Consider the following 8,500-nt stretch of genomic DNA (forward strand, 5'->3'; position numbering starts at 1 on the left):
CCATAGGAAGGCAGCATGTGGACTGCCGTTCGCCCGGTATTGATCCCCCTCTCCTGGCCTTGTCTGGAGACGAATCGAAGTCCCGGTGGTTTCTGGGGGTGGAACCTGGCGTGAGGAACAGACTTTGCGAACGCCTTAGGATAAGGGGCCCTGAGATGGAACGAAGATCCGCGCTGGGCTCGGGGAGCATCTCGCTTTCTCGCTGCCCCTTCTGTTCCACACACACCTGGTTTGGGAGCCCCAAGTTTCACTTGGAAAAAAAAATAATGAAAGCCCTTCCCTTTCTTGCTCCGCAAAATCGATGGGGCCAGTGTGGCTTCCGAAGAGAGGGCAGTGTGCATGGTAATCCACCTGCTGGGAGGACTGCCCAGGGCAGGGCTCTTCCCAGCGAAAGGAAGAACCACCCCGCGGGCATCTATCCCCATCCGCCACCCCGGGAAACCCCACAAGATTCCCCAGTTTCCGTCGGGTCTTTCTGTTAGGAACAATCTAGAAATCAATCTCCCGTTGATTTATGGCGCCTTGCGCCAGGAATCTCCAGAAACCTTGAAAGCGCAGCAGCGGCCAGAGTTCATTTAACTGGGAAGTCTCTCTATTTCTCGGCATCCACATGTGTTTGTACACACACACCCAATAAGAAACCTGAATTTTTACTTTACAATGTGCGAATACAATATAGCTTGAAGCGCTTGCAGCGAGGCCCATTTATGTGGCCATATTGTGTTTAATGTGGGCGCACCCGCCCGCTGCCACCCCTGACGTGTGGTTCACAAGCATCTCCCCAGAACCACAGCGGAGAACTTCTTAGCTCCCAGCTCCAGACGCAGGAAAGAGTAAGAGCCCGCCCAGCCCCCCAGCGGCGGCTCCTTAGCTCCCGTCGCCTGGAAGGCTGGGATTTCAGCCAGGAAGAGCCACAAACATTCCGCAGGAGGGTCCCGGTGATGGATGTCCGGAGCCCTTCCTTTTTGGTCCAGTCCCCACTGCAGGAAGTGCACTGAGAAGAGGAAAGAACCGCCTCGAGGAAGGATACATCCCATAAGTTATTTCCATCTGCCCAGGGGCTTTCTCGAAACACTGCCTTACGTGGGTGCCCCTTTGCAAGATGAACTTCCTTTCCTCTTTTTCTCGTGTCTCCAGAAAGACGGCCTTTTAAGACTCCATTTCTTTACCTTCTTCCTCTTGGGATTGCTGAAAAAACGCGTCATCCAGCTCCCTCACCGCCGGAAAATGGCCTTGGTTATCTTCTCATCGAGCGGAAAACACGGAGCTGGCTGGTTGCTTCTCGACCTAAGAATGGAAATTGGCTCCCAGGAGTCTTTCCGGAAAGGCTGTCTCCTTAGCAGATGCTGATCCCCTCTCCTAGTCTCCTCCTCGAAACAATTTCTGGAGAGGGCAAAACCAGGCCAGAGACTACTCTTTACATCCCAGGAGGCTGCTATCACCTCCCAGGGCCCTGGGCCAGCGTAGCTCAGGGCACCACAGCTCCAGCACCAGCTGTAGGCACTGGGGCACCAAACATGCCGACAATTTCGGGAAACAATTTAATATCTGACATAAAATGAACCACAAGAGCAGTCACAATCAATGGGAATATGACTGTGCTTTTCACTTATTGTACAGTTTAAAAGGGCTTTTATTTTGAAGAGATTTTGGGACAAGGTACCAGAACCTTTGGTGGCCTCATTCTGGCCACAGGCAGAGAGGACAGCAAACCCCTGAGGTGTTCAGGAACCTGTCAGATTCTGCTGGGAGAAAAGTCTGGGGAGTAAAGCCAGCCCCCTAAGTGGGCAAGCAGCTTCATTTTACTGGTAAAGGAGAAGCCTCCTGGGGGCTACTGTCCTCAGGGAGAAGCAGAGAAGGTGTGAACAGAATGGTCCCTTGAGTCCTAACCCGGCTTGGAGACTGATGCTCTGGGGCTTTCACAGTAGGGAATGGAAAGGGTATGAAGCTGATAAAAAGTTCTAAGATAGCTTCCCCTGGGAAGCGCCATAAGAAACAGAGGGGTACAATGCAGAGGACAGAAGAACAGTTTAATGGGCGTCTCACGCGGCTTGACCCCTAAGTCAGAATGATTTAAAGTTTTTATTGAGAGAACAGATGGAAGATTGAGAACATTTCTGGACGCAGAATGGCACTTCTTGGGCACTCATATGCCGCACAATATAGCGTTTTATCCATCTCTTTATAGCTCAGGATATAAATAAAGTGGAAAATGTATTCAAGCTCTTCTATTTGCCAGCAACCTCCCTTGGGTTGTTCACACTGAGGAGAAAACACTGGGCGAACTGCAGCTATGAGAAAAATCAAGAGCTACTAATGTGATCCGATCACTGCTATTTATTCAACGGAACAGTCACTATTTTCTTTCTTCAACATATGTGTCTGATAATGAACCAAAAAAAAGGAAAATAACTATCAGTGTACCTCTTCAGAAACACACAAACATTTGCTAGCTTTTTAATTTTATTGATGTTCTTTTAACATATATGCTTAAATTAGACTAGGCTCAAATACTAACAACACAGAGAGCAATTCTGAATCAGGGTTTTATTATTTTTTTTAAATAAGGCTCAGTTGGAGAACAGAGATGAAGCTGTTGTCAAACATAAAAATACGAATTGAATTGCTTCTTTTTAGATGGATCTTTAACATTGACTTGACCATATGGACACTGCAGAAGAAATAAAACAATTATTCAATTATTTAACAAACATTTGCAACAAAAAGTACAACACTTCTCATGGTGAAAAAAAGAGACTGCTAACAATGTTGTATAGATCATTTGATCTATCCGGTCAAATGGTCCTAATTAGGGTCCAAGAATCACTTCCTAAATGCGTCCTCCCAACTTTAAGACTTTTACTGTCAAAAACGTTCTCTTAGAAAATCCTCAGGTCCTCAATTTACACAAAGCTCTTACGCATTTGATTAGAAGCACCTAATGGCACAGGTAGGAACATACGTAAAATGAAGGCTTTTCAATACTGGCTACAGTTAATACATGCATTTAGTGTCTGTTCCTTAATTATAAAGTGGGCTAGTAAAAGGAAACAATACCTTCTTGGCCTGAAAACATATAGTTAAAATGGTCTGTAAACAGAGGTTGTTACCAGTTTGGAATCTTAACTCTAAAACAATTTACCTTACTAGTATGCTTTTAAAAAGTTACAGTGAAGAACACATTCCCATTTATGTTTTGCTCAAAATAGGGAAGGATTAGTTGGTTCATCTTGACCAGTGGACACAGAGATATATATTCACTGAAATATACCTTTTAGGAAATGTACAGCCCTAAGTTTGGGGTAGCTAGTTCCATGGTTATTTTAAAGACAGAGTAGAAAACAGCCAAGACAGAATGAAAGAGAGAGAAAGAGGAAAGAGGAGGAGGAGGAAAGGAAGGAAGGAAGAGGGGAAGGAAAGAAGGAACATAGAAAGAAAAATCATTATCACTTAAAGGAAACCCACCTCTCAATGTTGGTTAAGTTTCTATTTATTCAGCTAATAATGAAGAAGAAATGCTTTCTGGGATCTAGCTTGCAATATTCTGGATTTCTTTTCCTGTCCTCTTTTTACTTGCCTAGTGAACACAACTTATTTGAAACCTCGTGAAAAGTTTCCTTGCAATAAAGAACTCCCATGAATTTCCAGTCACAGCATGTCAAGGGGACTGATGCTCACAGTGAAATGTTACAAAATTCCATTAACTTTAAAGGTCCTATGTTGGTCCTAAGCACTTCATTGTCCTTGGCTAAAGGAGCTTGTGAAAAGTGCACTCCAGGTCTATTTAGCTTTTTTATTTGACTTGTTTTTCAAATAATAGGTATTTACAAAGTTTGAGAAGCACGCCAACTGCTGCTGTAATGTGAGAATTTGCGACTCACGACTCACGTGTCTGCAGGCGGAGCCACAGCATTCTCCTCTTTGCAAGTGGGCGAGCTGTGTGAACACCACATAGCCAGTAGCTGGATCCACATAGTTTAGCTGGCCAGCCTGAAGAGTAATGAAATAAAACAATTCATTAATCTCAATATTCATCATATCTCCTCACTATAATTTCTACTCATAAAATACTGCAACATTTTCTTTAAACAATATTAAACTTCTTCCAGGCAATTTGAGTGGCACTTGCAATTAAAGACTGAATGCATTCCAACATTATACACCATCCAACTTTATGTGACATAAGGAGAAAATATACAGGTTGAGAAAAATGAGAAGTTGATGGAAAAACAAGAACTCCTCTATACCCGGTAACTATGTAGCCGCTGCTCAGGTATTTTTCATTCAGTTTCTAGGTAACAAGTTTAATAACAGGTGATTTAGATGACTTTAAGAGCTTAAGAGGCTGAAAATGAACTTTCACTCAAAAGTTGCAGTTGCAATTTCAGTACTTAAAATATGCGGATAATGATTTAAACTTACAGAAAAGGTGATAATCAAAACCAACAGTCCTTATAGAAAAGTATTACCTTCCCTCTTATTGAACACTTTTCTTTACCTTCACGACGAGTTACTCCATTGCACATTTTACACTATTTTCTTTTTTGGGGGAGTGTTGTTAGTTCTGTTTTTAGGCAAAAAAAAAAGTACTGTTTTTACATATTAACACTCACTGCTTTCACGAGTTTGATCCAAAGCAAGTTTTACTCCACCATTTCAGATGTCAAGGCGCCATATTCTACCTACGTTCAAGCATGGTTTTTAAAAAGTGTCCCAAATATGTCATGTAAGGCAAAGGAAATAATGCAACCTCTTCTCTGGATTTGGGCCGCGTGGGTGATACTATTTAGTCTCGAGATTTTGCAGAGGAACTTTCTTCTGAGCTTTTGATATAACCTTTTTACCATGCAGTAACTCTGCCTCTTTCTGCCTGGAGCCTTGTCATTTAAATACACGTGAAACTTGAATGTCTTCTAACATATATTTTTGTATGTGCCACAAACCACTTCTTCAAAGCATCTTCCTTAATGGTTAAATAGTTCATTCTGGTTGAGATTTTAGCCCACTCTGCTTCATGAGCAGAGTGTGGAGCAAAAGGACAAACAGAATTCAAGTCCAGGTCCCCCCTAAGGCATTCCAGCAAAGCCAGATGGGGGCCACAGAAATCCAGCAAGTCCCAAGGCCAGTCGAAGAGGCCTCCCAAATCCTTTGGGACCACAGAAGCAGATGAGATGTAAACAGAAGCATTAAAACAACCTTAGAATGACTGACTGTCAAGACCTCATTTCTTTATTTACAAGGCCCATATTTGAAGACTTGGAAGAAAAACAAAAAAACATTGGCAACAGTGTTAGCAGCCTCCTTCTCACTTTTCATAGCTTCTCGGAGTCTTCTGAGGGCAATTATCCAGCAACCTGGAAGCCTAACAGATTGCTCCTGCACTCGTGCCTGCTCTCCTGTTTTCCACGTCTATCAAGAAACTCTGAGCTTGTTGGCTGCCCACACAAACTTAATTTGTCTTCAGTCAATGAGCTTCAGGTAATGGCGGCAACAGAGGAAGACGCAGCAAGAGTGCTGACAGTTTGACCGGAGAGCAAGATGTTCAGTGACGCAGATCGGCACAGGGAGAAAGGGGAGAGGAGGATCTGCCTTGAGGCAGGGAAGAAGGACCCTTGTGAGGGGGCTCTGATTTGTTGGAAAATAAAAACAGCAAGCTTGTTACTGGGCTTACTTATGGTCTCCCAAACAGTCATTGAACCTGTGATTCTGACACTGATGAAACAAGTGTGGTTCCTTGAGGGAGAAAAAGGTTCTTTCCTTCCCCGGGCTGACTGAACGTGTTTTTACACGCCACTGGGATTTGTTCTAAAAAGAATGGAACTTTTTGCTTATATTTACCATATTTATAGGTTGATGAATATGGAGAATGGGGAAATTACACATGTTGTTTTAAAAAAAAGGTATAAACGAGAACAATCAAGAGCTGCCACTCGTTTCCTGATGAATCTTTATGCAGAAGTTTTAACACTAGAATGAGTCAGGCAGTGCATTCTCAGGGCCTACTCACTGTCCGTGAAAAAAAGGCAACTTTAGGCGACCTCCAAGGTTTTCTCCTCTACTCGCTTGGCTCAAGCCACACCAGATAACACTGACTGTCCTATCAAGTACTGATCACACAGTGTATTAAATAAGTTACTTTCATATCGTTTTCCTATCTTTATTATAGAACTCACTTGCTCTCACAAGATAATAAAAATATAAACCTGCTACCTTTAAACTACCTAGTGTGAGGTGTTAGAAAGCGTGATGGGAGATAAGTTTTTATATTGGTGCTAACGAGCAATTGTCAAGTCCCCCAAACAGAGGAAAACATAGCTCAAGACTGTCTAGGAAGAATGTAAATGCCTGATTTTAGTTTCCTTGTAATTGTGCTCCGTTAGAGCGGAGGGAAAGGACGAAAGGACGGTAGCGAAAATTAAATTAAAAATAAGTCTGTTTTATTTTATCATTATTAAAATCATTGGATGGCAAAGTGTTCAACTGATAGTGCAAATACACACACATTTTTCCTGTTACTTCTCAGCTCCTCCACCTCCTCCATCAACGCCTTAGTCCCCTCCCCCAATACATACACACACACACACACACACACACACACACACACACACACACACAGCAGAGCGACGATGGGTCCCACACTGCGACCGGAGTTTAGCTGCGACACCGGTCAGAAAGGAATCGCGCTCATACTCAGGACAGATACACGTTAACCCTTTGCCCTGAATAGGAAACCGTGGCCAGTTTTCAAGTGAAATGGTCGGAGCGGGAAGTGTGCGCGAGGGTCAGTGGCCAGAGGCAGGACACGCGGGCTGCCTGCAACCTCCTTCTCAGCAGGGCAGCCCCTGGGGCCCGAGCGGTCCAGGACGCGCAGGCGCACAGACCCTGGGGCCGTGGGGCGGGGCCGTGGGCCCGAGCGGGGCCGAGTAGGCGGAGCCGAGTAGGCTTACCGGGACCTGGGTGGGCGGGGCCAGGCCTTGGTGAGCGGGACCGGGCCTGGAGGGGCGGGTTCGGATTTGGCAGGGTCTGGGGAGGCGGGACGGGTGCCGAGTGGGCGTGGCCGAGCCTTGGCGGGAGGGGCGGGGCCTGAGGGGGGGTCGGGTTTGGCAGGGCCCGGGGAGGCGGGACCGGTGCCGAGTGGGCGTGGCCGGGCCTTGGTGGGCGTGGCAGGTTCGGGTTTGGCAAGGCCCGGGGAGGCGGGACCGGTGCCGAGTGGGCGTGGCCTGGGCTTGGAGGGAGGGGCGGGGCCTGAGGGGGGGGTCGGGTTTGGCAGGGCCCGGGGAGGCGGGACCGGTGCCGAGTGGGCGTGACCGGGCCTTGGTGGGCGGGGCAGGTTCGGGTTTGGCAGGGCCCCGGGAGGCGGGACCGGTGCCGGTGGGCGGGGCCTCACCGCGCAGGCGGCGGCGTGCAGCTCCGCGATCCTCCGCTCCGCCGCCGTTAACTCTTCGCTTGCCGGGCGTCTGGTCGCTTCTTCCGGCCTCGGTTGCGAGCGGGGCCCGGCGTCGCCTCCGTCTCCCTCGGAAGCGGGGCGGAGGGTTAAGCCGAGGCGCGGTCGGCACCCTGCTCCGGCCCAGAGAGGCCTGGGTGGCAGGGCGGCGGGAGGCTGCCTCCCGAGCGCGGCGCCCGCCACCGCCGGGATCTGCCTGGCCGCCATGGCCGCCGCCGGCCCGCGGGAGGCGGGGCGGGCGCGGGGCCCCGGGGGCGGGAGCGGGCGCTGCGGGGCGGGGCGTGGGCCGAGCCTCTGGACCCGCTCCGCCCGGCCGCGGAAGAAAGTGGACTTTTTAGGCCGCTGGTGAGGCTCCGAGAAGATGCGGGGACAGGAGGAACGTGCCGTCTCCAGTCTCTGCACAGAAATTCCAAGTATTCCGTTTTTCTTCTGAGATGAAAAGTGGACCTTTTTTTTTTCTTATGTCAGAGTAGACTTGGGATCCTTCAGCAGCATCGGCACGACGATGATGAGAGGCCAGATCCAGAAAAGGGTGGGGCCCATCCAGAAAGGCTGAGTATTTACACGGAATATGTGCCAAGAATAAAGGTGAAAGCAGAGCCTTCTGTCTTGGTTCTTTGGCCCGGCCTGAAATGAGAACCAAAAGCGAAATGGCAGCCTGGGAAAAAGCGGTGTTTTCACGTTGCTGAGTATTTGCAAGATCTAAACTAAAGTTATATTTCCTGTCTGAAAAGATGAAAGTTATCCTGGGGACCCCACAAAATGGAATGTGAGAAAATTAGCACAAGCCCAGGAGGTAATTTGAAGTGTTAGAATTAAATTAGCAGCACTTCCGTCCCCCACCCTCAGCCTGGGTCTCAGGAGAAGGAAGGTTAGAGTTTCCATTTTGTACGTGATCTTCCGTTTTGAAGAACCGAGGGCAGGAATTGATCCCTGAGAGCAAGAGTAGATTCCTGAGTTGTACGGGAGAGGGGTGACTGAACCACCGTTGACCACTGCCCTTGGTGTTTGCATTTACCATGCAACCCTGTAATCATGTTTGAATTTTCTCAGTAG

At 47.6% G+C, this 8,500-nt stretch overlaps 1 protein-coding gene across 2 annotated transcripts; it reads right to left on the bottom strand.

The window, feature by feature from the left end:
• Positions 1–2,445: 2,445 nt before the first annotated feature.
• Positions 2,446–7,693, bottom strand: C30H1orf53 (chromosome 30 C1orf53 homolog). 2 transcript variants are annotated; one of them, XM_044762665.2, is made up of 3 exons: positions 7,388–7,693; positions 3,889–3,990; positions 2,446–2,671 (listed from the first exon to the last, which is right to left on the bottom strand). In XM_044762665.2, the coding sequence occupies exons 1-3, from the start codon at positions 7,649–7,651 to the stop codon at positions 2,600–2,602; spliced, it is 438 nt and encodes a 145-aa protein (XP_044618600.2). In that variant the 5' UTR covers positions 7,652–7,693; the 3' UTR covers positions 2,446–2,599. The 2 variants fall into 2 exon arrangements, with proteins under 2 accessions (XP_044618600.2, XP_070357762.1); XM_070501661.1 differs by having other exon boundaries at positions 3,882–3,990.
• Positions 7,694–8,500: the final 807 nt, after the last annotated feature.

Source organism: Equus asinus, chromosome 30 (assembly GCF_041296235.1).
Source record: "Equus asinus isolate D_3611 breed Donkey chromosome 30, EquAss-T2T_v2, whole genome shotgun sequence".
Taxonomy (NCBI): Eukaryota; Metazoa; Chordata; class Mammalia; order Perissodactyla; family Equidae; genus Equus; species Equus asinus.